The 20,179-nt window shown below is 38.5% G+C and overlaps 1 protein-coding gene across 2 annotated transcripts in view; it reads left to right on the top strand.

Moving 5' to 3' along the window:
• LOC127448387 (tomoregulin-2-like) overlaps positions 1 to 20,179 on the top strand; it is a 101,810-nt gene that overhangs the window by 36,285 nt on the left and 45,346 nt on the right. For both annotated transcript variants that reach the window (XM_051710874.1, XM_051710873.1), the window contains exon 3: positions 9,870 to 9,999. In XM_051710874.1, the coding sequence (XP_051566834.1) occupies positions 9,870 to 9,999 (130 nt within the window). The remainder of the gene's footprint in view (positions 1 to 9,869; positions 10,000 to 20,179) is intronic.

The following is a 20,179-nucleotide window of genomic DNA, read 5'->3' as shown; positions in this document are numbered from 1 at the left end:
AAGGTTTTTTGCACAGGGCTATGGGAGTAGTGCGATATGTGTAGGGAAGTATTAAGCTAAGCTGATCATTGTATCAGAGTATTGTTCATTGCTATTTTTTCTTTTTACAGCAATCGGGTTGAGGTTTGAATGTTTAATGTTTTCTCAGTTAGGTTTCTCATTGTGTTGTTGTTTTTTTTCTTACTGTCTTTATTTTAACTGTGTGCTAATTCTTCAATCAGCCATGTATCATACTTTTTTTCTTCTTCTTCTTCCTCTGTGCTGCTGGAAATCAGGCAGGGGAACCAGTCATGGGTGCAGAGACGTGCAGGATTAACACCTGCCCAGGCTCTAAAGTATACTTTTTATGTTAAACTGTAACACCCTATCAGCACCGAGTGGTGCCTTCAGATTTACCAGTTGGGATGTCAAGGGGCTGAATTCACCTTTAAAACGTATTAAAGTGATTATTCACTTTAAACATTTAAACACTAAAATTGCCTTCTTGCAGGAAACCCACCTTAAGCCATCCGACCACCTTAAACTCCGTAGAGGGTGGGTAGGCCCACTTTACCATTCTTCATTTTCAAGTAAGGCCCTTGGGACTGCAATCCTTTTTCACAAATCAGTGCCTTTGTCTGTATCTAAGGTCATATCGGACCCCAATAGTCATTTTTAGAACCCGACCGATATGGGATTTTTTAGACCAATAACGATACCGATTTTAGAGAGGGAAAATTCACCGATTACTGATATGGTGGCCGATATAGTTAATTTTTGAGCTGGAATGAAAACAGACCTTTTCTATGTGGATTTTTCACCGATTCTGCACCGATATGACTATGCAAAGGTACTCAGAAGGCCGCTTTCTTAAATATTTTTATCAAAGAATATTTGACATTATTATTACACATTGTCAACAAATTCTAGAAATGAACACTGAGAAAATAAAGAATAAATAAAAATACAATAAATAGCTTAATAAACATTAGTACTGTATGTTTAGTATAAGTCAATTGCTGACCATTAAAATAAAGAATAAATAAAAATAAAATAAATAGATAAATAAACATCAGTACTGTTTAGTATCAGTCAAATGCTGACCATTAAAATAAAGAATACATAAAAATAAAACAAACAGCTAAATAAACATCAGTACTGTTTAGTATCAGTCAAATGCTGACCATTTAATAAAGAATCAATTAAAATAAAATAAATAGCTAAATAAACATCAGTACTGTTTAGTATCAGTCAAATGCTGACTATATTAATACTGCCGAGTCAAGATAAGCAGCGGCAGCGGTGTTACACAGTATTCTGCTATGCAAGTTCAGGGGAAACTTTCAACGGTGGAAAACCAGACTTGTAAATAATACATATTGTAAATGCAACGACTGGAATTGTTCGGTTGAAGGGGGTACCAAACTGAATCCTGAACAAAACAGTTTGTTGAATACATGTTTGCTCATTAGCTTCCACTCAGCTGACAACAATGAAAGTAGCTACGTGATTAGCTAGTTAGCTATAAGCTCGTTGTCACTGAGAGTAAAAGACAGATGTTGTTTATTTTACTTTCCAGCATTGTGTCTCACCAACTAGGTAATAACATAGCATGAAATCAACACTCAGACACAATCCACCACTGCACCGTTGTCTGCTGAGCTGCAAAAAGATGCTCTGATGTTTACCTTTCAATCTGCTACATTACTTACTGCACTGACAAACTATAGCTGGCTAACATAGCAAACAATAGCAAAGATAAACATGAGTGACATGGTTGTCAGGGAGAGGGTTAACGTTATATTAGTAATATTGAAAATGAAAAATGATGGGGTCATTGTTTATTAACTTTCCAGTATGTATTTCACAAACTAGTTAGCAACTTACAATGAAGACACACAGCTTAACTCTGTCCTGTCTGCAGAGCCACCGTCAGCTCAGAGTCAGCTCTGTAAACAATGGAGTCGGAGCATGCTCTGCTGGACAAACTACGCTATCACACCAATTCTAAAGCATTGTTTTCTGCATTATATGTGCATATCGGTAAACATATATGCCGATACGATATATCAGTGAACGGCTAATATCAGGCCGATATATCGGTCGGGCACTAGTCATTTTATTATTGTTACAGGGAAAATTTGTGGCAATAGTCTGGTGTATGGCCCAAATTGGGACAATGAGTACTTTAGAAAATATATATTTTCTCTTCCTGATTTAGATTCTTGTCAGCTTATTCACGCTGGTGACTTTAATTGCTGTTTTGATCCCTCACTTGATAGCTTATCTAATAAGCCCCTTTCTCCAGCTAAATCATCAAAAGTCATCCAACTGTTTATGAAGCAGTATGCAGTCTCGGATGTATGGCGCTTTTTCAATCCTAGCGACAAGCAGTTCTCTTTCTTTACATGGTACTTTCACCCGAATCGACTTTTTTCTTATCAACAACAAGCTGATTTCTTCTGTCAGCTCCTGTTCCTATAGCCCTATAGTAATATCAGATCATGCGACTGTCATAGTAGATATCTCATGTCCTGGTAGATCCCTGTCATGATCCCCTTGGCGCTTTAACATGCTACTTCTTACTGATCCTGATTTCATTAATATTATCGACAACCGCATTAACCTCTACATTTCCACTAATGTTTACCCAGATGTATTGATGTCAACAATTTGGGAGGCATGCAAAGCCTACCTGCACAGAGAAATAATATCTTATTCTGCTTATCAGAAAAAGATCACTACTGAAACTATCTGTATCTCCAAGGCTTTGGCGGAACTGCAGTCCAAAGAGCATCTGTATCTCCAGGGCTTTGGCAGAACTGCAGTCCAGATGTGTGGACGCACCTGACTCTGATCTTATCAAAGAATTACTCACAAAAAAGGCTGAAAAGAAGCACTACTAAAGACTTGTCATAATTATTAGTTTGGAGTTTGGAGATAAACCAGGTAAAATACTCGCCCACTAGATTCAACAATCCACTTCAGCACAGCATATTACACACATTGTTCATCTGATGAGAATCAATATGAAAGCTTTTTTAGGTCTTTAAACATTCCCTCCATTGATCCTGAAATATCTTCTGGGCTGGATGAACCTTTCAGAGTAGACTAAATTAAATCATATTCTCGATGCAGAATGGGAAATGTCCAGGCCCTGATTTTTAAATTTGACGAATTTTTAAAGACGTTTTCCGATAAATTATCCCCATTACGGCTAAATATGTTTAATGAATCGTTACAATCCAGCACACTACCCCCTACTTTAAGACAGGCCACCATCTCTCTTATTTTAAAGAAGGGCAAGGATCCCCTTCTTTGTAGTAACTTCGCCCTATTTCTTTGCTCTGTACAGATGTCAAACTAATAGCCAAGATGCTGGCAAGGCGTCTAGAGTCTGTTCGAACAACAATTATTTCCACTGACCAAATGGGGTTTGTCAAGGATAGACACTCTTTTCACAATGTTAGATGTCTATTTGATATATTGTACTTACCCTCATCCTCTGCCACCCCCGAGCTGGTTATTCAAATGGACGAGGAGAAGGCGTTTGACTGGGTGGAGTGGCCCTATTTGTTTCAAGTATTAAAAAGATTTGAATTTGGCAGTAAATTTATTTAATGGATTGAACTTCTACATGCTTCCCCCCAGCCTGCGTCCGCACAAACAATGATTACTCTGAATATTTTCCTCTTAGACATGGAACTCGGCAGGGCTGTCCACTTTCCCTTTTACTGTTCACCATCACTATTGAACCACTAGCGGTGGCCCTCAGGTCCAGTCAGATGATGGGCATCGTAGGGGGGGGGGGCTCTGAGCACATACTGTCTTTGTATGCTGATGACCTTCTACATTTCGTCTCCGATACAGACTGATCCATACCTCCAGTGTAAGCCTTGCTGAAGGAATTCGGGCAGATCTCGGGGTATAAATTGAATTTTCATAAAAGGGAACTCTTGCCCATAAATTCTGCAGCTGCAGCCTATCCCCTTTCAAATTTGCCATTTAAGATGTCTCTGGAAAATTTTAATTACTTGGGCACCTGAGGGGGCCTGGGTAGCTCAGTGGTAAAAGATGCTGGCTACCACCCCTGGAGTTCGCTAGTTCGAATCCCAGGGTGTGCTGAGTGACTCCAGCCAGGTCTCCTAAGCAACCAAATTGGCCCGGTTGCTAGGGAGGGTAGAGTCACATGGGGTAACCTCCTCGTGGTCACTATAATGTGGTTCGTTCTCAGTGGGGCGCATGGTGAGGTGAGTGTGGATGCCGCGGTGGATGGCGTGAAGCCTCCACACGTGCTATGTCTCCGTGGCAACACGCTCAACAAGCCATGTGATAAGATGCACGGGTTGACGGTCTCAGACGCGGAGGCAGCTGGGATTCGTCCTCTGCCACCCGGATTGAGGCGAATCATTACGCGACCATGAGGACTTAAAAAGCACATTGGGAATTGGGCATTCCAAATTGGGTGAAAAAATAAAAAATAAAAAAAATAATAATTTACTTGGGCATCTGTGTAACCAAGAACTATTCAGGCCTGTTTAAATGTAATTTCTCCCCTCTGCTGGATCAACTGACTCAAGATCTCCACCATTGGTCTCTGTTGTCTCTATCTCTAGCTGGCAGGATGAACTGTATAAAAATGAACGTGCTCCCCAAATTTCTATATCTTTTTCAATGTGTACCGGTTTTCATTCCAAAGCATTTTTTCCATTCTCTTGATAGCTCTATTTCTCAGTTTATTTGGAACAAAAAACCTCCCAGAATACAAAGGCATTCTACAAAAAAAACAAGGAGTTGGGTGGTTTAGCATTACCTAACTACTTGTTCTATTACTGGGCTGCAAACATTCTAAATATGTTACATTGGTGTTGTTTTAATAACCAACCCCTGCCTTGGCTGCATGTGGCACTTCCTCTTTAATGTCTCTTCTGTGCCTCCCTTTCTCGTTAACACCATCAATGTACTCCAATAATGTAATAGTTAAAAATTGTCTCAAGATCTGGAATCAACTCAGGCACCTTTTTGGATTACAGACAACTCCTCTTTTATCCCCAGTGCACTCCAACCCTCTGTTTCTTCCTTCTTTCACTGATAGGGCTTTTGCATCCTGGGTAGACCATGGGATTGTCTCTTTTAAGCATCTTTACATTGACGGAACATTTGCATCTTTTGACCCATTTTTTTCAGATACTTACAGATTCAAGACATTATCTGTAAGCACTTCCCTGGGTTCCCCACGATCCCGCCCTCTACCCTTGTCAACACAATTTTTAATATTAATCCTTACCTAAGAGGTGCCATCTGAAAGATATACAACACCTTATCCACGTGCCACCCTTTGGCCTCTGCACATTTGTGCACTACTTGGGCTAAAAAGATGCCCTATTCTTAGTAAAACTGGAAAGAATTAAACACTCCCTTCGTGGCTCCAAGGTAAAATTTTCTAAAATTTAGTTACCCTTTTAAGAGCATGTTAAGTCCCTGCAGCTGGATGCTGTCTCCATTGACTGAATGGTCCCCTGTACTGCATCATTATCCTGTATCTCTTGGTTGAGCCCTGTTATCTTCATGTTAGTAGCTCACATTATATATTGTTAGTATGCTTATTTTTTTTTTATTTTTTTTATGTCTTTTAAAGTCTTTGTCCTTGGTGTATCTTTGTCACTCCCCTTCTATCTTAGCTCCATGGACCCAGCCAATGCTTACCTTGTTTTAGTCACACTCTATATTATGTTACATACAGTTCTCTTATATCCTATTCATTGTGTGTTGTGTTGTTTTGGCTGTTTTCTGTTGTGAGAATTCTATAAATAAATCATATATAAAAAAAGTCCTAGAGTCCTAGAGTTTTAGATACTCAAATTTCATTCTGCCCCAGACTATGTATATTTGGTGATGGGGCAGTTGTTAAAGTAGGTGACAAATATACAAAAAGCTGAGTCCAAACTAGTGTAATGATTGGCAGACAAATGATTCTCAGTGGATGGAAGTTAATTGGCTCTCCCTCATTTCAAGAATGGGTGGGTGGCAGCATTCGAAAAGATGTCATACAAACAGCTTGGCAGATCAGATGAATATGGTAAGAAATGGGACAGTTACTTTTCTGGAAGGTTCTCGATGAAAAGTGAAAAACTTCTTTTTTTTTTTTTTTTTTTTAATTTCATGTTTATATGTGTATACTCAGGCTTGGACCATGGTTATGTTTGTTGGAGGTTGGGGTGGGGTTGAGGACTGGGAGGGGGATAGGGAATTACTGCGGGTTAAGGGGGATAATGGTTGACTCTGTGCATGTATATTTTGCTTTGATCAGTGTTATGTTTGATAATCAACCAATAAAAATATTAATCTGACAAAATTGTATAAAATGTAGGCTAATGAAAAAATTAATGCTAAAGATTTTAAAATAGTCAAAATGTTGAAAATGATTAGAGAAGCGTTATAGACACTCGCTTTTATAAGTGCAGCCCATTGATCATTTTAACTTTAACCTGCAGATTATTTATAAGAACTTGGAAGATAACTCGCCTTATACTTGATCATCCTCTGTCATCTCCTGGTCGCAGACAGGTGTTGTAGTTGTAACATGGGGAAGTTGTTATTGTATGCCAGTTTTCTGTCACAAATTCTGCGTTTTACTTGATTATTACTTTAATCCAAAGTAAAATACCGTATAATTCTATAAATGTATGGAAAGCAGCTGTCTGATGTGTTGAAGGGCTTGTGCGACTGACGATTGCTTTATATTAACAAACAGAGCAGATTTACTGATGGCTGACGGACTACATATGGCTTTGAGTCAATGTGATGATCGTTTAGCTGCAGTCATTTTGTAATCCTTTTGTAAATTGAATTCGTGTTGTTAAGGTGTCTGGAATGTGTAGTACAGTGGTAGAGGAAATAAATACATATCTGTAGATTGCCCCGAGCGGAATCGAATCTTTGGAGTTTTGGTGTCAGTTCCAAAGTTTCGAGTCGATTCTTGATTCCCAACACCTTGGAATTGAGGAATCTATTATTATTATTATTATTATTATTATTATTATTATTATTTAATCAATTTCCAGCCCTGTTATAACCCTTAGATTAGGACTAAAGGTGCAGCATGAAGATATCATGAAAGTAGTCCATATGACTTGTGACTTCCATTGTGTTTTTAGGTTCTGACAAGGACAGTGTCATATATTTTTAATGCAAATATTATTAGTTAATAATTTACAATCAATCTGAGATTTCCAAACTAATTTATTCATAACTTTAATTAATTAATTAAAGGGGGGGGGGATAAAAATATATATTTTTAGCAGCTCTGTTCCATAGAAGAGCAATAGTGAGCAGGAACTCTCAAGCTTCAAAATGAACAAATAAAGCACTTGTAAAGTGCAGTATAAAGACACCATTAAAGTAGTCCATATGACTTGTGCATTATATTCCAAGTTTTCTGGGGACATACAGCATTTTTGTGTTGTATGGACTACTTTTATGGTATTTTAATGATGATTTTTTTGTTCTCTTTGGACCTTGACAGCAGTGGTCAATATGAACTTTTTTTGTATGGAAATTAGCAGCGTAAAGTTTTTTTGAAGAAAAGATTGTGTCAAGATTTTACTGGAAAAAGCACGAGGGTGAACAACTTGAGGGTGAGTAAATCATTTTGTGTATTTTTTTGTCAGCCAACTGACACAGTAAGGTAATTTTACAGATACATCAGTGACGAAAAGAAATTCAAATTATATTAGCCTTTCCTTTTGAGAAAGAATAGATGACTGAAACAAGTAAATTTGTAGCAATACAGAGTCTTTTACTGTGTGAACTTCAAAAATACATGTATCTTTTGAAACCAAAAATTATAAAATTTTGGGCCTTTATCGCATTTAAAGCCTTTTGTTAGGAAAATCATTGCATTCTTCATCATTACAATTTAAAAAGAACTAAAGACGACCATTATATTTGTGATCTCAACACTCACGACCCCCCACCCCAAAAATGGTGTGGTCCACGACCAATGTTCAAGACATGGTTACGGCCTTGATTTCATGTCCATTTATTTATTTATTTGGTAGGAAGCCATGTAATAAGCAAGATAATGCACAGTCAGCCGGATGGTATAGCAAAAAAAAACTCCTGATACAATCTTATCAGCCTGCAGGGTTTATTTTGCTGTAACGACTGGATGACCATACATTACTTAACTTCTTGTTTATAAAACTGTTGTGTAAAAGCAATATCATCCTCGCAAACAATCAGGCAGTCAACAGTGTCATGTTATAAAACATAATAAATCCGTGTATAGACACACTCTTTCTACATTTCTTTTGTCCTTTTCCTCTCATCCATCCATGTTTCTATCCATCCATTCCATAATCAACATCCTGTAGACCCAGCTTTTCATTTTTTTCTCCTATTTCACTCCCCCTCTCTCTGGATCTCTTGCCAGTTTTGGCTTAGATCTTTCTCAGCCTGCATAAGATTGCTCTGAGCTGATAAAACAGTGAGTACAAATCCCGCTCCAGAATCAATGGGCACAGTTATTCTTGTGACCCCTGTCAACCAGCTGGCCAACAGCCACATAGTCCCTCAGCCAACATATGAACTGACAGTCCACTGAAGCCCTGCACTGTACCTGCCTCCCCAGGGTTCAGACAAACCCTGCATGTTGGACCCAGACACAGTGTATCTCTGTGTGTCCAGGTGCATGTGTGTGTGGTGTAGTCAGACTCTTCCAAAATACCTGCATGAGGTTTAGAACTGTTTCATTTTCCAACAAGCCACCCAGTGGTTTTGAGCTAGACCTCAACTTTCTCAAGTTCAACTTTATTGGGTTTTAAAGAGATTGACTGATATATTTGATCAGTATTTTGTTTCACTGACCTAGATATTTTGTCTTCCACTTTGATTTATTTTGTTTGTCTTCATTCATATCAGCCAGACATTGACAATGTTTCTGATTTTTAAATTCTCTTTTTTTTTTTTTCAGGAAACAGTTCTTTCGTGTCTGTTTTAAACAACCTGAAACCGTAGCTGTGAGATTTTTTTAAGGTTTTGCCCAGATTTTTTGATATTCCTCCCTGGTGTTTTCTTACACTGTAATCATCTTTTTTTCTGCTGGTTTGGGAACATGGGCAGTGTAGCTGGCAGACTGTAATTCAGCCCTCACAGTAGCTTTATTCACATTCACATCACACACTTCTTTGTATCCTCTGCTGTTAGCTCATCCAAAACCCTTAAATAAAGAGGTGCTGCTAAAATATCAGAATGAAGCTGGGAGATATTTAGGTCAGTTTTCTGCTGCATTCTCTACTGAATACATAAAAACATGTTCTTACAGAATGAACTTTTTTTTTCCATCTCAGACTCACCTTCATGAAATATGTATTTTATTTGTGTTTTCATTTTATTTGCTTGTTTGTACTTTTTCTTTTTTTTTTTTTTTTTTTGAATAGAACACTGGGTTTATCAAAGATCTTCTGAAACCGGCCTTATACATAAATAAGAAAAACAATCAGAACAATTTTTTTGTGTGTGTGTAAATCATATGTAAAACATTCTTGCATAAATTGTTCCTTTATTACCAGGGGACAATATACGTAAGAATGTGTTTAAGAGCTACGTATTTACACAGAAATCTGTTCTACTAGTGTTTCATGAATATGGCCCAATGCCATTAATATGTGTATGTTTAAATGTATTTTGAATTATTTATTGTAATTTATTATATTCTCTTCATGCACATAGGACCATTACCAAGTTGCTTGGTAGAAAACTATGTTAATTTATAATTGCTCTTGACCATTCTTTTTTTTTTTTTTTTTTTTTTGCATACTAATAATCTTTGATTTGAATTTTGGGAGATTAGACATTTTCTAATGTTTAAAATCTCTTCTTGTTTTCAGTGCAACAATGACTATGTTCCCGTGTGCGGCTCCAACAATGAAAATTATGAAAATGAGTGTTTTCTGCAAAGAGACGCCTGCAAACAGCAGACTGAGATCCTGGTGGTCTCTGAAGGATCCTGCCCTGCCGGTATGTTCAGTCTTGTGTTTAGTGTGCATGTTGCTTGAAGGTTAATCCATGGCCTAATCGTTTACCCTGTAAATGTATAACTGAGGGTATGAAGTTATCGGATTTATTTAGGCAGATTTATTAGACCTATTTATTCTGAAACAGATTTAGACTCATATCTTTGTTGTGTTAAACATGTTATTTCTTAGTCAAACATATTTTAGCCACATTTGTGAAATAATACCGTGGCATATAAATGTTTTTATTTTCTTAAGATCTGATCAGGTCACCCCTGGAGTCGCGAGTTCGAATCCAGGGTGTGCTGAGTGACTCCAGTCAGGTATACTAAGCATCCTTGGCCCGGTTGCTAGGGAGGGTAGAGTTACATGGGGTAACCTCCTCGTGGTTGCTATAATGTGTGGTTCTCGCTCTCGGTGGGGCATGGAGTTGTGCGTGGATGCCGCGAAGAATAGCGTGGGCCTCCACGCGCACTACGTCTCCGCGGTAACACGCTCAACAAGCCATGTGATAAGATGTGTGGATTGACTGTCTCAGATGCGGAGGCTACTGAGATTCGTCCTTCACCACCTGGATTGAGGCGAGTCACTACACCACCACAAGGACCTAGAGCGCATTGGAAATTGGGCATTCCAAATTGGGGAGAAAAGGGGAGAAATAAAAAAAGATCTGATCAGGTTAGCCAATTTTACATTAAAGACACCTTTAAATCAAAATCAAAAAAGTTTTGTGGCTTTTAGTCCATGTCTATTTGCTTTAAAGCAATCTGTAAATGCTAATGTTCTTTTGAAAGTTGTCCTAAGTAACATTTAGCAGATATATATGCTATTAAAATTAGCTTTTTGCTCGAAAGACTTTCTCTTTCAAGTTTACTGACCAAAAATATTGATGATTTATCTTGCACTACACAGATTTCTGTCCAAGTACATGCTCTCTGGAATGAGAATTCCCTTCCCCCCTAATATTACCCAACTAGCAAGTAGCAGCAAGCAAGCCCTTTGCTATGACCCGTCCAAAATTAATGTTTCAATAAGGAAAAATGACAGAATACAGGGCAGAAAAATGAGCTCATTCAGCGATTTCTCTTCAAATGTAAATAACCAACGACAACATAGAATTAAAGGTGAATCAGCATCCTGATTACTGCAAGCTTTGTTTGTGGTTGTTGTGGAAATGATTACAGCAAGCATCCTACTTTTTCTGTTATATTATGTTCATTATAATGAGTGAGTGTGGCTTGTTAATGGCAAATCAGTCAAAGACCACATTATATATGCAGAAATGTGTTCTGCGGTCAGTAAGATGGTATATTGGTGAGGGTAAAGCAGATGTTTGGTGCTCTGGGAGTTGCTGAGTCAGACTCCATTAAACAGTGCCTAAACCAGGCATCTCATGGGAGAGAGAGTAGGAGTGTGTGGGAAGAGAGTATTTGTGTTTACAGAGCATCTAAAGAATGAAATGTTTTCCTTTTGCTGTATATGCTTGTGTGTGTGTATGTGTGTTTTCAGGTAAAGTCATAATTCAATCACAGCAGGATATTGTTTCTCATCTATACCTGAATGTGTGTGAGCATGTACCTGTCTGTAGGTGTTCTGGAAGGTAAAAGCTAATTTAGTGAAACAAGCAGCAGAAAACAAGAAGAGTGTTTGAAAATGATATCTCATCTCTTTGTTTGACTGTCTGTCTCTATGCGGTTTCCTTTCTGTGATTTGTTTGTATTTCACTCAGTACATTCATGCAATGAGTCCGGATCAGACTGGACTGAGTTTAAGAACCTGACTGACATAACTCTGAAAAAGATGGATGGATGGATGGATGGATGGATGGATGGATGGATGGATGGATGGATGGATGGATGGATGGATGGATGGATGGATAGATAGATAGATAGATAGATAGATAGATATGTGACCTTTAAATGATATCAAACCAATGTACACACATTGCCTCATAATTCAACCCTCCTGTTGCCAGAGAAGGTTTCCACACTTTCAGCGCAGCATCCTTGCTCGTGCTGAGGACATGGATGAAAGAGACAGAGAAATGGACTGTTTCACAGTTCTGATGTTTGTACCAGCTCATCTAATTCTTTGACACTGATTTCCTCTCTACTAAATCCCTGGCAAATGATCCAGCAGCAAACAGATGACCTACAGAGATATCACACTGGGATATTTTCTTTTTTTCTGTGGCTGGTTGCAGCTTGTACCTCAGTCTTCATTCATACATCAGTTTTATAACTGAATGTGAGTTGCTTCGAGCACCAGGAAATAAAACATTGATTGTAATAACCGAAGAAGTATTAAAAGCTCATTTTATTTACAGTAATTGTGTGGTGGGAACTAAAGCTTGCCTTGTTTGGATCTTTCTCAACTGCTTTCTCCAGGATTTCCTCTTTGTTTTGTACCTGTTTATGGATGCTGTCCATGGTGCTGAAACCAATTCTGCATTTGCCAGAATGGCATGGTGTCAGAAACATCAAGTTGGTCACTTTAGACTTTTACTACAATCCCTCACTTTAGGTTAGTTCATTGTCAGAATTAAAATGATAGTTCAGCCAAAACTGAAAATTCTTTAATCATTTACTCACCCTCATGTTGTTCCAAACTTTCTTTCTATGCCAGCAGCCATATCTGTAGCTTTAGACTGGTTACCCACTGAAGCTAAGCAGGGTTGAGCCTGGCTAGTACCTGGATGGGAGACCTCCTGGGGAAACTATGGTTGCTGCTGGTATAGGAGTTAGTGAGGCCAGTAGGGGGTGCTCACCCTGCGTTCTGTGTGGGTCCTAAGCCCCAGTATAGTGACGGGGACAATGTACTGTAAAAAGGCACCTTCCTTCGGATGAGACGTTAAACCGAGGTCCTGACTCTCTGTGGTCATAAAAATTCCAGGGTACTTCTTATAAAAAGTAGGTGTCCTGGCCAAATCCCCCCTACTCTCACTCTACTCTCTCCTCTCCACCAACAGCTGGTGTGTGGTAAGCATACTGGCACACTATGGCTGCCATCACATCATGGTTGAGGAGAAGCCCCTATGCACTATGTAAAGCGCTTTGAGTGTAGAGTCAAAAAAGCACTATATAAGTGTAACGTTCATTCATTCACTCATTAATTTCTTCCACTGAACACAAAAGGAGTTTTGTCAGAGTGTAAGGGAATAACAGCCTCAGTCATCATTCACTTTTATTGCATGTTTTTTTTTCCATGAAATGATAGTGAATGGTGGCCGACATCTCCATTATTGCTCTACTGAAGAAATAAAGTCAGTCTATTTACCTCACGAATGGTAGTGAGTTTACTGGCGTGCTGCTGTAAGATCAGTGTGAATAATGCGCTGCTTAGTCACTGAAGGAGACGGGCTAGCGCTTATACTAAGTTTTTAGTGACACTAGGGCAGCTAGCCATTAGCTTTGTGGTGTGTAACTGTAGAGCGGAGAAGGCGGTTCATTTTTGACACTGGAATTTGAGGTTAAGACATTCTGCATAACATACTCCACCAGTGCTGATGTAGCTTTTCTCTGCAGGCATAAGGTATTTCATGTTAAAAAAAACTTTTTATTGAAATCTTTATTTTACCCACATGGTCAGCAGTGACTATCACTATTTGAAATACATTTCCATATATGCTTACCCCTAAGGATTAATAGGCATGTCAGTACATGTTTTATCATTAATACTTTGTACCTGTTTCAAAACCAGATACTATGGATGGGTCATCCAACAACCGACTAGTTTATCTAGATTTTTTTCCTTAATGTTTTTTTTTTGTTTGTTTGTTTGTTTTAAGAAAAATTGCATCTTTGGCTACGTCTACATTAATCCGGATACATTTGAAAAATACGTTTTCATTTTCAAAACATTCTCTGTCCACACTGTCGTTTTTAAGCATTTTCCAAAAGTTGCTTGAGTCCCCTTTCTGCGCATGGGAAAAATCGGCGTTGTATGTGTGGTCTGAAATGCAAATGTCCTCGTGTTCCATCGCTGAACACCAATTCTGAGTAAACTTCCTGTCGCCTTTGAAGGAATGCAATGTGAATGTTGTACAAAGTAATATTTATCTTTTACAACGCTATCAAAGAGGAAATCAGGCACAGCAGCGCCACTAAAACAAAGGCCGCCATCTTGATTCTTTTAGTTGAATGGATTTTATGACTGTGTCACATGACAACAAATACATCATCATTTTCCAATGTCTACGTTTTCCCAGTCCACACTACAACGTGAAGACGGCGTTTTCAAATTTATCCACTTGGGAGAGCGTTTTTGAAAAGCTCAATTTTCGCTGACAAAAACGGCATCTCAGTGTGGATGGAAGGCCAAAACTTAGAGAAAAAGATACTTTTTCACACCAAAATGTATTCGTGTGGACGTGGCATTTAAATGCATTTAAATAAATCCCCTTTGAAGCACTGCTGCTAATGTTTTACACATTCAGATAGACATCCTTGGCCGTTTTGTCGCATCTTGCTCTTTTTTTCTAATTTTTTATTTATTTATTTTTTTGTGTTTCGCTATGAACATTGCATTTTTAAGTTGACATGTCAAGTTAGTTATTAGTAAGAAAAATAGTACAGCTTTTAAAAACATCTCGAGACCTACACTCTTTTCCATTTTGTTGTACTCCTAGTTTAAACACAAAAACACATCTTAGTTAAACGTCTCCTAAGAAACATGTTTGATCAGGGCCGAGTGAACCTGAAACCAGTGTAATTATACAGGAATTCCTTAAGACAGATTAGTCTACTAGTTGCTCAGGCAACCCACAGTCTTGTCAAATTTGAAAATATGGCATTTTCCACTTCCCTACCTGGGACCAATATGTTACATGATGCTCACATGTCAGTCAAGCTCGCTGTTCTTTAAATTGTTAATTGTGTGTTGTAACAGCATCCAAGGTGTGTTAAATCACAGCTGCATGTGTCTCTGCTGACAGAGACCATCTGCCTTTGAGCCCAGAGCTCCACTCCGCTCAACCCACAACATCATGGGAGCCAGAGGAAAGTGCAAAGTCACCTAATCATAGTTTCTCCCAAATAAATGACAAAGGCAGAGAAGATAACTCTGATACCTCTGTGTGAGGAACAAAGGTCTCTTATATTTAATAAGGCTGCTGTCATTGTTCTCTGCCAGCAGACTCAGCAGAGGCCAGTCTCACAGGAAGCAGTGTGTGGAGAAACCAACTGTTCATCTCGCTTTACTCTTCCAGCCTCTCTGTGAAATAGGTTTTTGATGTACTCAGGGAACTTCATGAATTTTAGAATTTGTGGAAGACTTTGTTTTACTTTTGACCCTGATACCTCAGGACAAATTCCTTGTTTCTGTTTAATAAATGTGTTTTTTTTTTTTTGTTTTTTTTTTGTCTTAATCTTTAGGTTTTAGGTTTTCTTATCAAGAATATTGCATTAAGAATGCAAGGATGGCTAATTATTCATTTTCAGATTTCGGGGGGCCCTGGTCGGACAGCAAAACACTCAAGGAGTGACAGGTGATGCGTTGTTCTGTGTTTGCGTGAGGGGCTAATAATAAGCTGTTTTCAGCGGTTTTAGAATAATAATAATAATTTGGTATCATATTAAAATAATAAACTTGACTGGACAATAATAAATAATTTTCAACTGGGTTCAAAATATAAGTGAGTGAAGTTATAGTTTTGGCACACCATTTTTATTCACACATTTTTTGTTGTAAAAATATTTGTAGATAAATATTGCTTTCTTATTACTATGTTGTTGTATTGGTGCATATGAATTATATTTATTATAAATAAATACCATTCTTCCTTGTGTTCATTTAGTAAAACACTATGGGAAAACATGCCTTCATTATCTTGAACTAGATTTGTATTTCATTAAACATTTTGAACCTACCTGGCTAAAATAGCTTAGGATGAATTAAAAATTCAGATTTAAAATCATTTTGATGTAATTTTTGAGCAAAGAAACAATTATCAAGATATATATAAAATATCCTGAAATAGGCTGAAAAATATCGAGATATAATTGGACAGAGAAACGCTCAAGGGGGAAAGGTGCATTTTTTGCAAATAGTGCTATTTGTTAATAGTGCAGAACTTATTGGGCCAACCAAATTGTTTTGAGTTTTGTGAGAAAGGCACAATCTATGATAGGTGTATTTGCGCTCAAACGAATTACATAATGCGGTACTCACACCGCAGTGTAGAGGTCTGTATTCCCACGTAACTCCAGCAAGACCCACGGGACACGACCAGATTTCTTGTGGCGCGGGATTACATTTCTGAGTTGAAGGTGGTAGCAGATGGTACGTCCATGAGTTGTGTGTGGGAGCGGGCGGTCAGACAAGAGCCTGAAAAATCTGATGTGGGTATCTATTTTTTATTTTATTGATTTATGAAAGTAAAAAAAGAATAATTATTATTTTATTTTACAAATAATTTAATTTTGATAACAATAAACAGAAATTCCAACGTAAAAATGTTCATAAAACATTTAGAGCAGGCTATAGTCAATGGAGCTTTACAAGAATGGCAGAGCAAAGCATGGACAAACTGTGTCTTCAAAGGATGTGAAACTTGAACTGGAAAATTGTCAATTTAAGTGTTAAGAAACCAACCTCAGGCAAGTCAAATGGTTTTCATGTCATGTGTTATCTGATAATGACAATAACTGAAAATAAAACGTTATTTGTTTGTCGGGAAGAAGATAACTGCAGGCAGAGAGCGGGTGAACATGGAGTAAAATTCAGCGGGAGCGTTCGGGTGCGGGATAGAAACTTGTGGGTGCGGGCGGGAACAGGATGAAAAAAACAGTCCCATGCAGAACTCTACCGCAGTACCATTCTAGCACATTTAGCACCTGGTTAAACTGGATGTATGGAAGTTTAGTGAACAAGATGCAGGTTTTTGTGCTGAAATACTGCATGTAAAAGTACCACAACTGTTCAGTAAACTCAATTCACCCCTGAATTTGGTAAGAGCAGTTCAGTATAATCATGTTCTCTAGAAACTTACAAGTACAGTAGATAAACCGGTTAAAATGTTTTACCAATTTTTACTTTTGTAAACCTAAAGCTGAGCCATGCATGTCCTGATAGCATTCGTAATATCTCCCTCTTGCAGCATTTGTGAAGCTTGCTTCTGCCTACAGAGGCCAGATGGGTTACAGATCCACCAATGGTCCTTCCATAGTTCAATTATAAATAAATACATCTCCGTACAGACTATTGGAATGGTATGTCTAGAGCTGTGGCGTGTGGTGGACATTTGAAATGAGGAGGCAGAATGCCATCTCAGGGTTTTGTTTTTCCAATGTCCAATGTAAGTCCAATGTAAATTCCTATTCAGTTCCAGTTGATATTTACATGGCTTTCAGATTAAACCCATACAAATCTATAATCTGATATATCACAACATATGATATAAAAAGTAGGTCACATAACAATATATGTATGATGTAAAAAAGTCACATAATTGCTCAAAAATGCAACAACGTATTAACAAAGTAACAAAACACTAACAATGGCTGCTGTCCTATATACAACACATATTGTCCTTAAATCATAATTTATTATCCTATCATTTGAATAGGCTATGTACATACAGTATATGCCCAGACTAAATGAACTATAAATGTTAATTGCCATATATCAGACTTCTGCACCTTTTAACTTACACTGTAAATAAGCATGAAATATTAATATTTTTGTAAGTTCATATTAAAACTGTTTATTAAATCAAGTCAAATCAAAGACTCATATATAATTTTTATTTTTACATTGCTTAAAAAAACAATACCTACAAGAATACAGCAACAAGCATATTTCATGTATAGTTCTGTCTGACTGTTTTATTTATAGTCATCTTATTTTGGATTATTTGTTATCTACTCCTTGCTAAACTCTGCTAAAGGTTTCATGAAGGCACGAGCTGCCACATTTAAGAGCAAGCACTCAAGTGGCTCACTAGTACACCATTTCATGTTTCAAGTCATTTCAAGTTCATTTTGATTGGAAGTGACTAGAAGTGCTGTTGTCCATGTCTGTTAGTTGTTTACTGTGCAAATAGTTTCTCCTCTTATAACAGTTCTTCCCATTCATAGCGACCTGCGGAGACCCACTGCGAGGAATGAGAGCATGAGAGGCGGGGATTATCATATTGATTGATTGACAGCTTATTGAACAAATCAGTGCTAATCAGAGCCAATGTCTCCCATCACGTGACTTTTCGTCTATTTTTGGCAGTCATAATGCTATTGGCTCAAAACATAAAAATTCCTCCCCTCCAGCCTTGATGTACTCCATCATCAAGCTACACTAACTTGAAATTTTCAACAACATGTGTAAGTTAAACATTTCCAGTATATTTAAATGTAACATAACATACACCATATCTCAAAATATGGTGCATCCTGAGTAACAGGTTGTGAGCTGGACTGTTCAACATTTTCTGGTTGATTTAGGTCAGTGGCTTCTGGTGGAGCCTCTGGTGTTATGAGAGCATACTCATCTGAGGATTGTGAGGTTTCCACGCTCTCTGCGATGTTTTGAGAGGTATTCATCTGTGTTGTAGCATCCAACAGCTGATCAATGTGTCTGCGTCACACAGTGTTTGGACCAACTAGTACAGAATAATTTAGGGTGTGATTGTCTGTAGTCTCTGACAAGCACATTTTGACCTACTTGAAAGGTTCTGAGTGGTGACTGTTTTGGTCTTTGGCCACACTGCTTAGTTTGCATGTGTCGGCGCAGGTCAGGTTTTAGTAAGTCTAAACGTGAACAAAGACTTCTTCCCATGAAGAGTGTGGCTGGAGACTGACCAGTGGTTGAGTGAGCAGAGTTCCTATAGGCCAAGAGGAAGTTTGCATTTTTTTCTTGCAGTGGTACTCTCTCTCATTCCATAGCTTTCAGAGACTGTTTTAGAGACTGAATGAAGTGTTCAGGCAAGCTATTCATTGCTGGCTGGTAAGGAGCAGATGTTATGCGCTTAATGCTGTTTCCTTTAACGAATGACTGGAATTCCTCTGAGGTAAATTGTGTACCATTATCACTGTCCAACTGCTCTGGTAAGCCAGTGCGGGAAAACAATGTGTGGAGCAGGTCAACAGTCTTTGTGGATGTGGCGTTTTTTTTACCAGAAATACTTCTGGTTTTTGAGTATGTGTCCTCTAATACAAGGAACATCTTTTCGAGGAAGGGTCCCACATAGTCGATGTGGACTTGCTGCCAGGGACTTGTGGGCCATTCCCACATGTGCAGAGGTGCTGCTTGGGGCTGTCGCTGAGTTTGTTGACACCCTGGGCATGACTTGGCTAGGTCTTCGATTTGGCGATTTAACCCATGCCACCAAACATAGCTTCTCACGAGGCTTTTCATTTTATCAACTCCCAAGTGTCCATTATGGAGGGCATTAAGGACTTTGTCTTGGCACGACCACCCGTGTACCTCACATAATTCATCTTTGTGTCACAGAAAGCTGTTCACGATGGTTTGAGTTTTCTGGGAGTTGTGGATCTCCTGAAACTGGTCAAACACTTTAGCCAGTGTTGTATCATGCCTTGTCTCTCTTTGAATTTGAGCATTTGTAACAGAAAAAGTCTCCATTTGAGTCATGTCAAACATATTGGTGTGATCTTTTGCATCCTCTGTTGTCTCATAGGGCAGACGCAACAGTCCATCTGCATTTCCGTGAAACTTTGTACCCTTAAACTCAATGGTATAACCATGAGCACCAAGGAATAATGCCCAACGCTGTAGTCATGCCACTGCCATAGCTGGAACACTTTTGCTGGGGCTGAAAATTGCTATGAGGGGTTGGTGATCTGTAATTAATGTGAAGCATTTTCCATACAAATACTGATTAAACTTCTTCACTCCCCACACCAAGCTTAGCCTTTTTCAAACAATCTGGGCATATTTGCATTCTGCACCAGTCAAGGACCTAGATGCAAATGCGATTGGCCTCTCAGATCCATCAGTCATCTTGTGAGACAATACAGCACCAATTACATATGGCGAAGCATCACAAGCTAGGCGTAAGGTGAGTATTGTCATCATGGCCAGTGACTATGATATCATCCAAATAGCATTGTGTGCCTGGAATACCTAGCAAAACTTGATCCATGGCCCTTTGCCACACTGCTGGGGCCGACGACACCCCAAAAACAAGTCTATTGTAGCAAAAAAGCCCTCTGTGTGCATTTATCGTCAAA

This window comes from Myxocyprinus asiaticus, chromosome 11 (assembly GCF_019703515.2).
Source record: "Myxocyprinus asiaticus isolate MX2 ecotype Aquarium Trade chromosome 11, UBuf_Myxa_2, whole genome shotgun sequence".
NCBI classification, from domain to species: Eukaryota; Metazoa; Chordata; class Actinopteri; order Cypriniformes; family Catostomidae; genus Myxocyprinus; species Myxocyprinus asiaticus.
This window is presented reverse-complemented; position numbering and strand designations above follow the sequence as displayed.